Source organism: Lontra canadensis, unplaced genomic scaffold, assembly GCF_010015895.1.
Source record: "Lontra canadensis isolate GAN:19392208 unplaced genomic scaffold, GSC_riverotter_1.0 scaffold5, whole genome shotgun sequence".
NCBI lineage: Eukaryota > Metazoa > Chordata > Mammalia > Carnivora > Mustelidae > Lontra > Lontra canadensis.
This window is the reverse complement of record NW_022630999.1, coordinates 38,861,112-38,874,735: the sequence shown is the minus strand read 5'-3', so window position 1 is coordinate 38,874,735 and position 13,624 is coordinate 38,861,112. Positions and strand designations below refer to the sequence as shown.

General features: G+C 40.4%; 2 protein-coding genes across 8 annotated transcripts in view; one reads left to right on the top strand and one right to left on the bottom strand.

Annotated features, from left to right (window-relative positions):
* The window catches only part of UIMC1 (ubiquitin interaction motif containing 1), a 127,874-nt gene extending 118,460 nt beyond the window's left edge, over positions 1–9,414 (top strand). For 4 of the 7 annotated variants that reach the window (XM_032851896.1, XM_032851894.1, XM_032851892.1 and 1 more), the window contains 5 exons: positions 3,483–3,561; positions 5,686–5,857; positions 7,306–7,369; positions 8,355–8,397; positions 8,946–9,414. In XM_032851896.1, the coding sequence (XP_032707787.1) occupies positions 3,483–3,561; positions 5,686–5,857; positions 7,306–7,369; positions 8,355–8,397; positions 8,946–9,156 (569 nt within the window). In that variant the 3' untranslated portion in view covers positions 9,157–9,414. Of the gene's footprint in view, positions 1–3,482; positions 3,570–5,685; positions 5,858–7,305; positions 7,370–8,354; positions 8,398–8,945 lie in introns of those variants that run through there. The other 3 variants (XR_004382004.1, XR_004382003.1, XM_032851895.1) reach the window with 2 other exon arrangements.
* The window catches only part of UNC5A (unc-5 netrin receptor A), an 87,107-nt gene continuing 79,394 nt past the window's right edge, over positions 5,912–13,624 (bottom strand). Inside the window, exon 17 of the mRNA XM_032851889.1 lies at positions 5,912–5,936. The gene's annotated coding sequence lies outside the window, so the exon portion shown is untranslated. The remainder of the gene's footprint in view (positions 5,937–13,624) is intronic.

The window sequence follows — 13,624 nt, the reverse complement described above, 5'->3', positions numbered from 1 at the left end:
AGGTGCCATCATTTTGAGAATTGATTTCAGCAAGACACTTGATAAAATCTCTCATGAAGTCCTTATACATAAGATGGAGAAATGTGGACTGGCTGATAGAATAGGAGGTGGATTTGAAGGTGGTTATATGGCTATGTCCAGGATGGTTTTCCTCCTACAGTACTTTATTTTTACTTATAAAATCTGTAGGTTGGAAGGAACCTTAGAAATAGATAGTGTACTTTAACTTGTATCTAAGACCTCTCTGTAATCTGGTCTTTTTTTTCCTTCCCTTTAAATTTTTAATTCAACAGTACAGAAAAGTATATAGTGTAAAAATATGCCACCCTCCTATTGCATTCCCCAAGTGTCCCTGTCATCCTCCCCAGAGACAAACACTATTAATAGTGCTTGTGAGGGGAAGGAGGGAGGGAAGGAAAGAGTGAGGGAGGAGGAAAAAAAGTTGCTTGTGTGTATGTGATCTTGTTTTATTATGCATATCTTTTTACACCTTGTGTTATAGTTATTTAGTGTATGTGCTGTCTCCCTTAGTAAACTGTAAGCTTAAGAACAAGGACCCTGGGGCACCTGGATGGCTCAGTCGGTTAAGTGCCTGCCTTCAGCTTAGGTCATGATCCCCGGTCCTGGTATGGATTCCCCACATGGGGCTCCCTGCTCAGTGGATAGCCTCCTTCTCCCCCTCCCTCTTTAGCTCCCCCTGCTTGTTCTCCCCACCCCCTGTCAAATAAATGGATAAAATCTTAAAAAACAAAACAAAACAAGGAGCCTACTACATAATTTCCTATATATCCCCCAAATTACTTGTACATTGAAGATTCTCAATAAATACTTGCTTGATTAAGTATTTAAAGGAAATTTGGACCAGGAAGAAGACAGGCTTATCTAGTAAAATGCCATAGGTTTCTTTCCTTGGCCATGTCATTTATTATAACCATTTTCCTCGGTGACTTGGATGAAGATGTAGAAAGCATGCTTGTCATATATGCAGATGACACAAAGCTGGAAAAGAGAGTTGATAGCATCAGATGACAGAGTCAAGACTGGAGATGATCTTAACAAACTAGAATGTTCAGCTGAAAAGAACAGGGATAAATATAAAGGCCTGTGTTTAAGGGGGGGAAATAACCAACAACTTAGTTATCTAAGTATAGAATTAGGAGACTTGTCTTGATAATATTTTATTTGAAGATAATTTGGAAGGGTAGGGGATGAATCTTAATTACCTTTAAGCTCAATTTAAGATTTTCAACAAAGCAAATACAGTCTTGGCTGGTTTAGTAGAATATGAGTCTCTGTGGGTTAGTTTGTAGTTCTTGTGTTCTCTCTACTGGTCAGACTGCTTGTTGAGTATTTGGTCCGTATAAAGAGAGAGACTGACAAATGGGGTTGTATGTAAGGTCAACTAGGAACATAAAACTTGGGTATAGGAAATCAAACCAATCTAGATCTATCCTGAGTTCTACCACTTACCATTTGTGATAGCTTGGCAAAGTTAATTCCTCTGAGTTTGTTTCCATACCTTTGGAGTAGGGCAGAATAGTAATACCAATCTAGAGGATTGTTTTAAAGATTAGAATTAACCTAGGCAATCAAAAGTTTCTGCACTCATTAGAGATTGGATTAATGACTAGATATAGTCCCTGCTTTGAAGAAGGTTACATTTTATTGGGGCAGACAACTGAGTAAATCCAAGATTGTAATGTAGCTTGTTAAGTGTTCAGAGAGCTGACTTAATGGAAAAGGGGGTAAACTTACTCATACAGTCCCCAGTAAATACAGAATGAACTGGATTGTTGTGTAGCAATAGAATGAATTTCCCTAGGAGGAAGTGAATTCCCCTCAGTGAATGTATATAATCAAGGTGAGACTGTATGATTACTTGTTGGGGATGCTTATAGAAGGCATTTTTTTTTTTTTTTTTAATGAGTAGAGGGTTGGACTAGAAGGAAAGGTGAACTATGAATAGCTGGGGGCCAAATCCAGCCAGACATCTGTTTTTGTAAAGTTTTATTGGAACATACCACACCCCTTATTTATGTGTTGTCTATGGTTGCCTTCTACTACAGTGTAGAGTAGGGTAGTGTGACAGAGACCATATGGCCGCCAAACCTGAAGTTTTTACTGTGGCCCTTTAGAGAAAGTTTCCTGACTGCTGACTAGATCAGTGCTTTACAAACTAATTATTTTGTGAATTGATAACCTTCCTAAATTCTATGGCATGGGAATTTCAAGTCAAGAGGGAAGAAGACAAGATTGGAAGTGAGATGGTTATAGTTTTTCTTGTTACTGCAAGGATTGAAGACTAGAAACCAGTTGATTAACCTCCAAGATCTTTTAAGAGACTGTTATTTTATAAATAGATGCCTTTTGTTGTGAGACAAAGTATTGGTATGCCACCTGGGCTAAAGCTGTTTATACCCACTAGCACTGGAAGGTGGTCCTAGTGTGGTGGGAAAAACTGGTTGTGTTAACCATTGTGAACTTTTTTCCTCTTATAATTGGAGCACTTCCTAGAGTAAAGATTAGAGCTAATATGGGTACTCATATAGATGTAGCTATCATTACTGTATGTCATAGAATACATCATTGGAGCATGTGTCACACCAGACAGAATTTTGGTTGGGAAAGTGTAAAAGGATTCAGTGTTGCTAGTTGGGGTGCTACACAAAACCTTTCCTTATGTGGACTAGATTTTTTTTTTTTTAAGATTTTATTTATTTATTTGACAGAGAGAGAGCTCACAAGTAGACAGAGGCAGGCAGAGAGAGAGGAGGGGAAGCAGGCTCCCCGCTGAGCAGAGAGCCCGATGCGGGGCTTGATCCCAGGACCCCGGGACCATGACCTGAGCCGAAGGCAGAGGCTTTAACCCACTGAGCCACCCAGGCGCCCCTAGACTTTTTTTTAATTAAAAAATATTTTTTAAAGATTTTATTTATTTTACAGAGCGAGAGAATGCATGCCTGAGCATGAGCAGAGGGAGGGACAAGTGGGCTCTGCACTGAGCACAGAGCCCTTGGGGCTCCATCTCACAACCCTGAGATCATGACCTGAGCTGAAACCAAGAGTGGGACACTTAACTGACTGTGCCACCTGGGTGCCCCTTGACTAGATCGTTAGATCTCATGGCAGTAGGGGATAAAAAGATCTCTCATTAGCAGGAATATCTTGTGGCTGGCAATTTCAGTTCATACAATACAGGTGTTATTCTCTGCTAGAAGAGCAGAGGTTTCCCACACAGTGCACTTTTTCCAGGGGAATAGGATTTTAAACTTTGCTTCTTCGCATACATTTTGTCTTTTATATTTGGAGTCTATTGCCAACTAACAGTTTTTTTCTTTCTCTTTCTTTGTCCTTCCCTCCTTTCTGCCCTCCCTCTCCCCCACCCACCCACCCTCCCTCTCTTCCTTGCTTCCTCTCCCTCCCTCCCTCCCTTCCTTCCTCTTTCCCTCCCTCCCCTCCCTTCCTTCTTTTTTTGTTGAAAGTATTGACTCGGAGACAAAAAGAGTCCAAGAGCAAGAGTGACAGTGGGACAGTTGCCCAGACTTCCCTAGACATTGACAAGTAAGTAGGTATGCTGTGTTCTCAGAGCTCTTTTGACATACTATGGCTTATACTGAATAAAGAGATCCATTCCTCTCCTACCCTGGTTTTCCTTGGCCTTCCAGTCACTTCATTGCTTTGATGTCTGAATTTATTCTTTTATTCCCAATTTCTATTAGTGTAGATGGCCTCTGTATCTTTTTATTCCTAATTTATGTCAGTGTAGATGGCCTCTGTATGTTTAATTACCCTAAAAAAGTCCCACCACCCATTCCATTTGTACATTGCTCTTAGATTTCTGTTTTCTTTGAATTTGTGTATTGGTGTTTGGTACTTTTGGGAAGCAGTGAGCTATTTTGCGATATAATGGTACAGAAGTTGAGTTGCAAAATGTTGAGCAATATAGGTGACTTCCTTGGGTTGTGGGTTGCAGCTTGACTAAGAAAGAAAGTACATTCTATGGGATGATTGGGTATAAGTGACACCTCCTGAAAGTAAAGACATTACCAACAATACATTATAGCAGTAGTCATTAGGCATAATTGTTTATCTTTGAAATATAGATTTTAGATCTGAAATTTCAGGGCTGCTTTCCCTAATTCAGTTGAGCAGAGCTGATCACTTGTTCCTTTTGGAATCCTGTCATGTGGACGTTTCCTCTAGGACTATATTCATCCCGCCATATTGCAGTAATTTTTTTTTTCTTTTTTGATATTTCAGTCTTCCTGGATAGGCTGTGAATTATTTGAAGGCATATACTTGCCTTCATTCATGTTTATATCCTCAGCATCTAATAAAATGCATCTGAGACAGTAGTTAACAGTAATAGCTGTTTGTCTAACACCTCATATTATGTACCAGTCACTGTGCTAAGTGTTTGATTTACTTCGTAGCTCTCACAATAGCTGATAAGATAGTTTTTCTTTCTTCCCTTTTTTTTAAATAGTTAAAGAAATTGGAGGAAAATTATAAGTAACTGGTTAAGATCATGCAACCAGAACTGGCAAAGCCCACGTGACTCAAAAACTTAAGCTCCTTGCACAGTGCTGCTGTCTCTCATATAGTAGGGGGTTAATATATGATTTTTGCATTAATTCAAAAAGTTTTTAAAGGTACACTGATCTAGCTTTTCTCATAAGGCATTTTTTTTGCTCCTATTTTTAAAGACCTCCAGAGTAAGTTTCCTTAGAGCTAATTCAGATCACTCTTGCTGTATAGTAACTGACTAGTAAAGGCCAGAAAGAGTCTAAAATAGCAAGCTTTGGATAGTTGTCTTTAGCTTCTTAAAACTAAGATGATCTTAAGAATCAAGCAGACCTGGCTTCTGATATTTATTAGCTAATGAGACCTTGGGGAAAAAGTACTTTCTTAATAGGGCAAAAGAATTAATTGAGAAATTGTGTTCAAAGGGCGTTATACCAATTCTTTGCTACAGAAAAAATAGTTAATGATTGTTCATTTCCTTCCTTTGTCCCCAGTGATTTTATTTTCACTGATGCCCAATAAACCTTACTTCAAGGACACAGTTTCCTCCCTTTCAACAGATTATACTGTTATAAAAAGATAAAAATAGCTGTGTATATGAAATTACACAAAAGACTCTAGCAGAACTACATGGTTTTGGTAACTTCCTAGTTGATGTTGCAGGTTGTAGAATTAGGGAAGTGAGCATACAGACTTGACTTACTAATCAGACAAGTTCATCCACCCTGGTAAAAATGTCATCTTGATTTAATGCACTTGGTGTTCCTTTTTCTGTCTAAATCTTAACTTCCCTTTGAAAAAACTATTATACTTAATTTCAGAAGAGTTTGACAGAATATTTTATGTCTGAAGAGCAATCAGCATTGTTTGAGATAGTTAGAAGAACTGATTTCATTACCATCCCACTGCTGCAACAGCAGGGTACAGAGAAACAGCCAGGGAAAACCGCTAATCACTCAGTCCTTTTGATTGGCGTCGGGTTAGTTTTATTGGCGATCCTGCTGAGCGAATCTGCATTGGTTGACATGTCTCCTCCACAGAATAAGGTAAAAACACAATTGAGACAGAATAACATAAAAACACAATTTAAGACTTATCCAGGAGCCCAGAGGCAAAAACAAATCTTAAAACTGCTTTTTCCCCTTTCTTCTGATTGGCTAGGAATGAGAAGTGTTACCTCTGTAAATCCCTGGTCCCATTCAGAGAGTACCAGAGTCATGTGGACTCCTGTCTCCAGCTTGCAAGGGGTGACCAAGGAGGTGAACCTGAAGAGAGTGGGAAGGTATGCTCAGTTATGGAGGAGAAGCAGCAGCAGCGGCTGAGGAATCCAAAGGTGTGTATTGAATGCTTTAGGAAATTCTCCAAAGTTCTGTTCTATGCTTTTTTCCCTTCCTCCTTCCTTTTCTGTGTATCTAGAAATAAGATTTTGTTTTAAAATTGTATTTTCTTTTAATTAAAAAGTAATATATGCTCACAGTAGGAAATATAGGAAGTTAAAAAAAAAAGCATAAAGAATCAGGGGAAATTATCACCCACAATTAAGCTACTTAGAGATAACTGTTAGTATTTTGGCCTATTTTCTTTTTTTTTCTATGCATTTTTAATGTAGTTGAAACCATATGTGTATATATATGTGTATATACGTGTGTGTGTGTGTGTATAAACTTTATAGCATAAATACATTCCTGGGTTTCTTTTTTTTTTTTTAAGATTTTATTTGACAGCACAAGTAGGCAGAGTGGCAGGCAAAGGGAGATTGAGAAGCAGGCTCTTTGCCAAGCAGGGAGCCTGATGTGGGGCTCAATCCCAGGACTCTGGGATCATGACCTGAGCCAAAGGCAGCCGCTTAACCTACTGAGCCACCCAAGTGACCCACTGGGTTTATTTTCAAACTGTTTTTAAAAATTACTCTTAATGTTTATATTGCTTAACCATTCTTATATTATTGGACATTCAGATTCTTTCTAATTCTTTGTATTATAAGATTGTATTTGAATCATTAATCTGTGTACCACTGACTATTTCTTAGATTTCCTAAAGTGGAACTCATGTAAGCATTTTAAAATCTGTTGAAATGTACCACCAAATTCCTTTCCAGAAAGGATATCCAGTCATACCCCCACTGCCAGGAACATATTTGAGATCAACTCTATTTAGCACCTTGTGTGCCTGGTCTTAGGAAGCTGTGAGGTCTGGCCCCTGGTCACTGGGAAGATGAATGTGCTTTCTGGGCTTTGCAGGAAGATCAAGTCTTGGCTCCGTATGCTAGGCTTACTCACTTAGCAATCACTGCACACTAAGATGGATAAGCCATTATCTGTCATGACAAAAGAAGGAGACCCTGGTATGAATGGGGTGATTTTGTGGTAGTGATTGGGAGTTGTGGCTTATAGGTAAGTGCCTGTATCATAGAGCCAGTTGGCTCTTCTGGCATCACTACTTCAAGAAGCTACCCTGAAACTGTTATTTTCTATTTTAAAATCTCCAAATCTATCATAGGTCAGTGGTTACTGTTCTTTAATATCTTTGTGGAATAATTTGCCTTGACTCTGGTTATCCATTCTTGGATAATAAGTATTCTTGGCATGAAGATGTATTCTGTTCATCATCACAGTTTGTGTTTTTACTTGTATACCCTCATTTATTAGAAAGCAAAAGACTTTCCTAGAGCTATGTCCTACATTCCTTCTCTCCGGAGATAGGTGTGATCTGGGCTAAGGAAGTTGTATTTTAGATTCTCTGCCATGAGATAATCCTTTGATCTGTTTTTCTCTATCATAGGAAAAAAATCGCAGTGAAGGCCGGCTCCTCAGTCTCTTGGAACAGTCTGAACACAGGACTGCAGGTGAAGACCCCAGAACCAGTTTTCTGGGCTTATGTCATAGGCCTTCCAGTAAAAATGGCTACTGCCAACTCACTATTTGTTGGAGTTATGCGGATGTACATTTGGCCCATTAGCCAGACTTTGAGACTCATTTTAGGTTCCCTTAACTAAGGAACAGGACTTCCTGTTAAGGGAAAAAAAATTTCCAAATCAACAGGGGAATGACACAGCCCCAAATACCTTCCAAAGGAACAGGCTTGGGAAACCAGACGTGCAGATATTTCTGCCTTCTCCTAATGTTTTGTGCATCATTTGTTACTTGTCCCAACCTGCATTCCAGAGGGATTGTAGGAACTAACTTTGTCTCTTTGTGCCTAGTATTTAGGGAGCAGTAGAGTGGATTGGTTATGAGCATTGCATAAAGTTAGCAATACCAACTTCATAGATTTTAAGGATTATATCTAGTAAAGTTCTAAACATACTCCCTGGTATAACTAGGCTCTTGATAAATGTTAGCTGCTATTATTACTGTTATTAGTTGCTGTTGTTAAATTTCACTAGATGCAGATGGAAGAGGAGCTTTTGCTTAAGCCTGGTGAGATTGCTTACCTTCTCATTCTAACAGTTCATTCCCACTAAGCAAATCTGTTTTGCCTTCTGATGACTATAAAAAGGCAGCCTCTCCAAGCCCTATAGCCTACTGCTTTTAGATCAGCATGTTGTGAATCTCTGCAGGTGGCAGATTTCTCTTGGCAACTCCTTGTTCTTCAAGTCCAGATTTGAAGTAGATTATTCAGAGGTTGTTCATTCAAAAGTGTTCACCTTGATACTTTTGCAGCTGAGCCTGTTGGATGCTAATACTCATATTTTATGGGTTTGGGGTGGGGATCTGAGCTACTTGTTTAAGACTGATGAAAAACAGTGCCCAGAACACAGAGAGCACATGAGCAGTGAGAAGTGGTATGATTACAACACTATTAACATTATTACTTTTTCTCTCTTATAGATGCAGAAATAAAGACCAAGTCTTCAGAGACAGCAGGCTTCAGGTGAATTGGGGTATACACTGAAGTATGGCTGTCAGTAGTTGTAGAAAAGTACAGGCCTTATCCTGGGTTCTGTGTATAGTGTGATATTCAAACTATTGAAGGTAGAAATCACCATGGAACTGTGACACCTCTGTGTGTGCTACCCTCCCCCCATATCTAGGCTAAGAATTGGATGGTTGGTTCAGTTTCATGGTGTTAAAACAGGCATAACAAAAGCTGTGATTTATTCTTCCCTCCTAACCCTGTTCTTCTGACCTAGATTTCAAGATGTTTGGGAATTTGGTAAAAAATAATTAAAAAAAAAAAAGTTTGGGAATTTGGGTCTGACTTCTCATTCCCTCAGTATCTCACTGTGTGACTTTGGGTATATGATTTACCCAATGTCCTTATCTGTGAAAGGGGAATGATAATACCTACCTGGTTGGATTATTACAAAGATTATATGAATTAATAATGTATGTAGAAGCCTCTGGTATAATGCATGACACATACTTAGTGCTTATTAGTAGGTGTATATCGAATTCTGAATTTTTCCCCCTTCTCTTTAGGGTGCCCTCGCCAAGGATGGAAGAGGCAGGCTGCAGCAAAGAGATGCAGAGTTCCCTTGCACATCTCGACTTAAATGAGTCTCCCATCAAGTCTTTTGTTTCCATTTCAGAAGCCACAGATTGCTTAGTGGACTTTAAAAAGCAACTTACCGTCCGGCCAGGTAGCCGGACACGGACCAAAGCAGGCAGAGGAAGAAGGAGAAAACCCTGAATTTCTAGGGTCCAGACATTGACAAAACCATTAGCAGTAGGGGTGGGCCATGGTCATTAAGTTTTAGTGGCCCCTGTTTCATTGTTGAGCAAGTTTTGGCCCTGCAGTTTTCATCACCAGCATCCACTCAGCATTCTTGTTTTGATGTTTTCTATAAGCTATACAGACGATTGTGTATAGTATTCTGTTTTATAACAGTCTGGATTCACTTATAGTTAAAAGAAAATTTAAATATATTTACGTTTGTATGAAATCTTATTTCAATAAGATGGAGATCTTCCATTTTTCCCCTCTGTGTTGCAGGTTTTGGGGTGGGAATATTTAAATTGTGGAGCTAAATTACATGTTTCCAAATTAATGCCATTACTGGTCTTTGACATACTGCCTAAATTCACTGAATGTATAGTGCATATTTCTGAGCACTGTGTGGTTACTCCCTTGAGCTTTTTTGACATCACTGTGGAAAGTGCCAAGGCATCAAATCCTACTTCTTATTTTGCTGTCCCTATCATTCAGCAACCTGTTACTTCATCTTGCTGCTTCACCTAGTGAAGAATTCTCAGCCAGAGCATAGGACCTTTGAGGGGTATCTCCTGCCATTCTTACCAGGAATTTTAAGTGAATGCTCTGTTACTAATTCCTGTGCAATTATTTTTCTTCCTAGAGTAACCAGTGGGGATACCAGGCATAATATTCATCTATTAAAGCCAAGATTAGTTCTCTTGCTGTCAAAGGTCATAGCAGCACCAGGAAATAGCATCTCTATTTCAGTGTGTTACTGGTAGAGGAGTGCACGTACTTGACCACATTGCCCAGGAGCTTTCAGTGCAGAACAAGATGTGGTCTATCTGCAATGTACGCAGACTTCAAAGATGAGACGATGTCGAACAGCAGAAGCAACTACCTGAGGGAGATGACCAAACAAGGACGTTAAGAAAGCTAGCTTTGGCCCAAGCTGATTTGAAGATGTAATAAAAGTCTGTGGGAGCTGGCTGCTGACCAGGAAAGGATCCTGGGACAGGATAAATATGGATATCACTCAGACTCTACTCACTTCTGATTCATCAAATTCAGTTACCTTTTTCTTGATTTTAAGGTGAAAATGAGATAGGTATTAGACTGGGGGAAGGAGGTTCAGAGAGATAGCTAAGATGGAAAGCACCAAATGGTCCTTTAAGATACTTTTTTTTTTTTTTTTAAAGATTTTATTTATTTATTTGGGAGAGAGACAGAGATAGAGCATGAGCAGGGAGGGGAGGGAGAAGCAGGCTCTCTGCTGAGCAGGGAGCCCGATGCCTCAGGATCATGACCCAAGCTGAAGGTAGACACTTAACCAACTGAGCCACCCAGATGCCCCTAAGATACTTTTCTTGCCTATGCCATTGCACACAAGCTTTTTGAGTTAAAAGAAGGCAAGATGGCAGGCTCCTGATTTCTTCCATATTTCGGTGTTGGATGACACTGACATTGTGGCCAGCATCACATAAAGAACAGGTGTTATTTTTTTTTGAGGAACTACTATGGTTTGGGTAATGTATGTACTTACATTTAATCCTCACAGCAACCCTGTGAGGTAGGTAGTATCCTCTCTAATTTTCAGGTGAGGAAACAAAGAAAGGCTCAGGGAAATAAATAAAGCCACTTTTGGTCCATGGCAATGAGATCACAGTGCCCCTCATATTCAGTCCTAAAGAAAACGCTGTATTTTGGCTGTAGTATTATTTTCCTATTTTCCTTCTAGCAAAAATTAGTTTATTAGTTCTGTCCCATCAACTTAATTCTCACTAGTGTCTCATTAAATGGCAATTTATTGGAGGTAGAACATTATAAATGGGATGGTATGTTTATCTCTTTGCCTGAAGAGAAGAAAAGGAAAAGGCTGATTCTAGAAAGTGCATTTTTTAGCTTACAATTGAGCAGTCTCTCTAGAACATGGCTTTGATAAAGGCTGTTTGTTTTATTCTCCGTGTGCCTGTGGTCCTGTGGGAGGGGCATTAGTGAGACAATGAAGAGACAAAAAGTCAGCGGAAAGAGTATCATGTCAGCCTGAGACTGAAATCCTGCTTCTGACATGGGTTAATCCCTCCGAGACTTAGTTTACTTGTCCATAAAATGGGGAAATCATACAGGGTTCTAAGGAGTAAGCTAATGGGTATAAAGGCACAGTATCTGTCACATGAAGAAGATGATAAGTGGCAGCAGTTACGAATTTGATGCTAGTTTTGTATGTCATAAGTAGTGTTTGGGTGAGGGATAAAAAAGCCAGAAAGAGATGGGGAGCAGATACAAGAGGAGACCATTCTTAAAGGAGTGAGCCTTTGACTGCATTAGCTTCATCAACTACCAGCCTTCCACAAAAAGTTTGGGTCCCTGGGCATTTAGAGCTCACCTAGGACTCTTAGATTTGGGGTGGTTTTGTTGTGTTTTGTTTTTGCTTCTTCTGAAAGATGGGAAGCAGTTCTGCTGGTGTTGCCAACTCTTGAAGAGCTGGAAATCTCCATGAACTTCACAAGCTATTACCATAAATTGGGAAAGAGAAGAAGAGTTCTCTGTGTTAGGCATTGTGGTTGTGTAATTTCCTTTCATCCTTACAACAGCCTTCCAGCAGAGGCTGTGGCTTGTGCATTTCCCCTGGGTATTCACCATTCTATTACATACCCACAATGTCCTATTGCAAGAACTTGCAGCTCTCTGCCTTAGCACATCTCTAGACTTGTGTGTGGTGCAGGCAGGAAGTGGCAGGACTGAGGCCCCTGAGGCAGTCCTCAGCCAGTGAAAAATGGAAGTTGGGGGGTAAATATTTGAGCCTCCTTACCTCTTAGGTGGGTGCATTCTCCACCAGAATTCTGAGAGTTCCTCTGTGGGATTGAACCTCAGTAGCTCCCAGCAGCAACTTAATTATATATGCACTATTGGTTTTTTTTCCTTCCTACCTCACTTCCAGCTCCCCTGTCAGTACTTTCTAGATCAGGGTTGGGACTAGGGTGAGGGGCCTTCAGTCTAGGGTACTTAAGGGCAGAGTGGGTACTTAACGTGAAGGTAAGAAGGCCTCTATATTTTATAGCTAGGCACTTCACATGCATCACCCTAATCCTAGCCCTGGCCAGATTGCTTCCCAGTTAAGGTATTGGCATGCAAATTAGGTCTGCCTCCAGGGAAACCCAAACTAAGACAAACCCTATGGAGAAATTAGTCTCTGTGTTTTATGCTTGGAAAACTCTTGAGACCCAGAGACGTGAATAGATTTGCCTAAAGTCATACAGCTGGTAAATGGGATGGGATTTGAACCTAGGTGTGCTTGACACTAGAGCTGATGCTCTGTGTACCTCACTACTCATTACCTCTTACCTCCCACTTGAGTCCCAAAACTCAGTGGAAACTGTAAGTTTGGACGGGCTCATTCTCTCTGCTCAAAGCACAGCAGCTTTGACCCTAAGTTGATTTAATAGATAGAAATTGGGCTGAAGGGAAGGCAGGTAGTAAGTGGATGGTAGTACCAGTGGGAAGATAGAAAAATGTACAAACCCAGAGTGGAAAGGTTCCTGAAGCCATATGCACCAGGAAGGCAGGAAGAGTTTATGTATTTCTTCTCAGTTACAAAAGCCCTGGACTATTGAAGTTGTGTTTCTTCAATTTAACAAAAATTAAACTGATACCTGTTACGTGTCAGGTCTGGATCGTGGGCCCTGGAGCTGCAAAGATGAACAAGAAACATTCTCTGGGAGCCCATGGTATAATGGGGGAAGACAAACACATTTATAAACAGATGTTTGTTTGTTTTTCTAAGTAGACTTTACACCCAGCACAGAGCCCAATGTAAGGCTTGAACTCACGACCCTGAGGTAAGACCTGAACTGAGATCAAGAGTCAGATGCTCAACTGAGCCACCCAGGTGCCCCTAAACAGATAATTTTAATAGACTGTCGTCAATGCAATGATGTAAACTAATCCAAGACACTGGGATCAATAGACCACACTCAGCTGGGGTCAGGGCCAAGAGGAACTCATCAGGGAAGGCTCCACAGCATTGGCAGTGACTGAAGTCTACTTTAAAGGGTAAGGGAAAACTAGGTGAAAAGGCTAGAGAGGACAAAGAGGGGGGTAGCTATTCCAGATAAATAAGCATGAACAAAGACTTAGAGTAAGCAGCAGCTTGGTGGGTGTAGAAGATCTGCAAGGCATACCTGGGGTAAAAGGGTGTACAAGGAATGGTGGGGAACTTATTGAGGGCTTGTGTCAGCTGTGAGAAGCAAACCTGTGAATAGCTCAGAGGAGGGAGAGCCTGGCTCCTAGCCCAACCATGGTTGCAACCCACCTTTCCCTGACCACCAGTTCCCATTCCTTAGTTCCTTCTGGACATCTGGAGATTGGTACTAAGGGGCTATGAAGGAGGCTTGTCAGGGTTTGTCCTTCTTGTTGGTCAGTGCCATCTGGCATCAGAAGTGAACTGTTGGCCACTACTATGCCT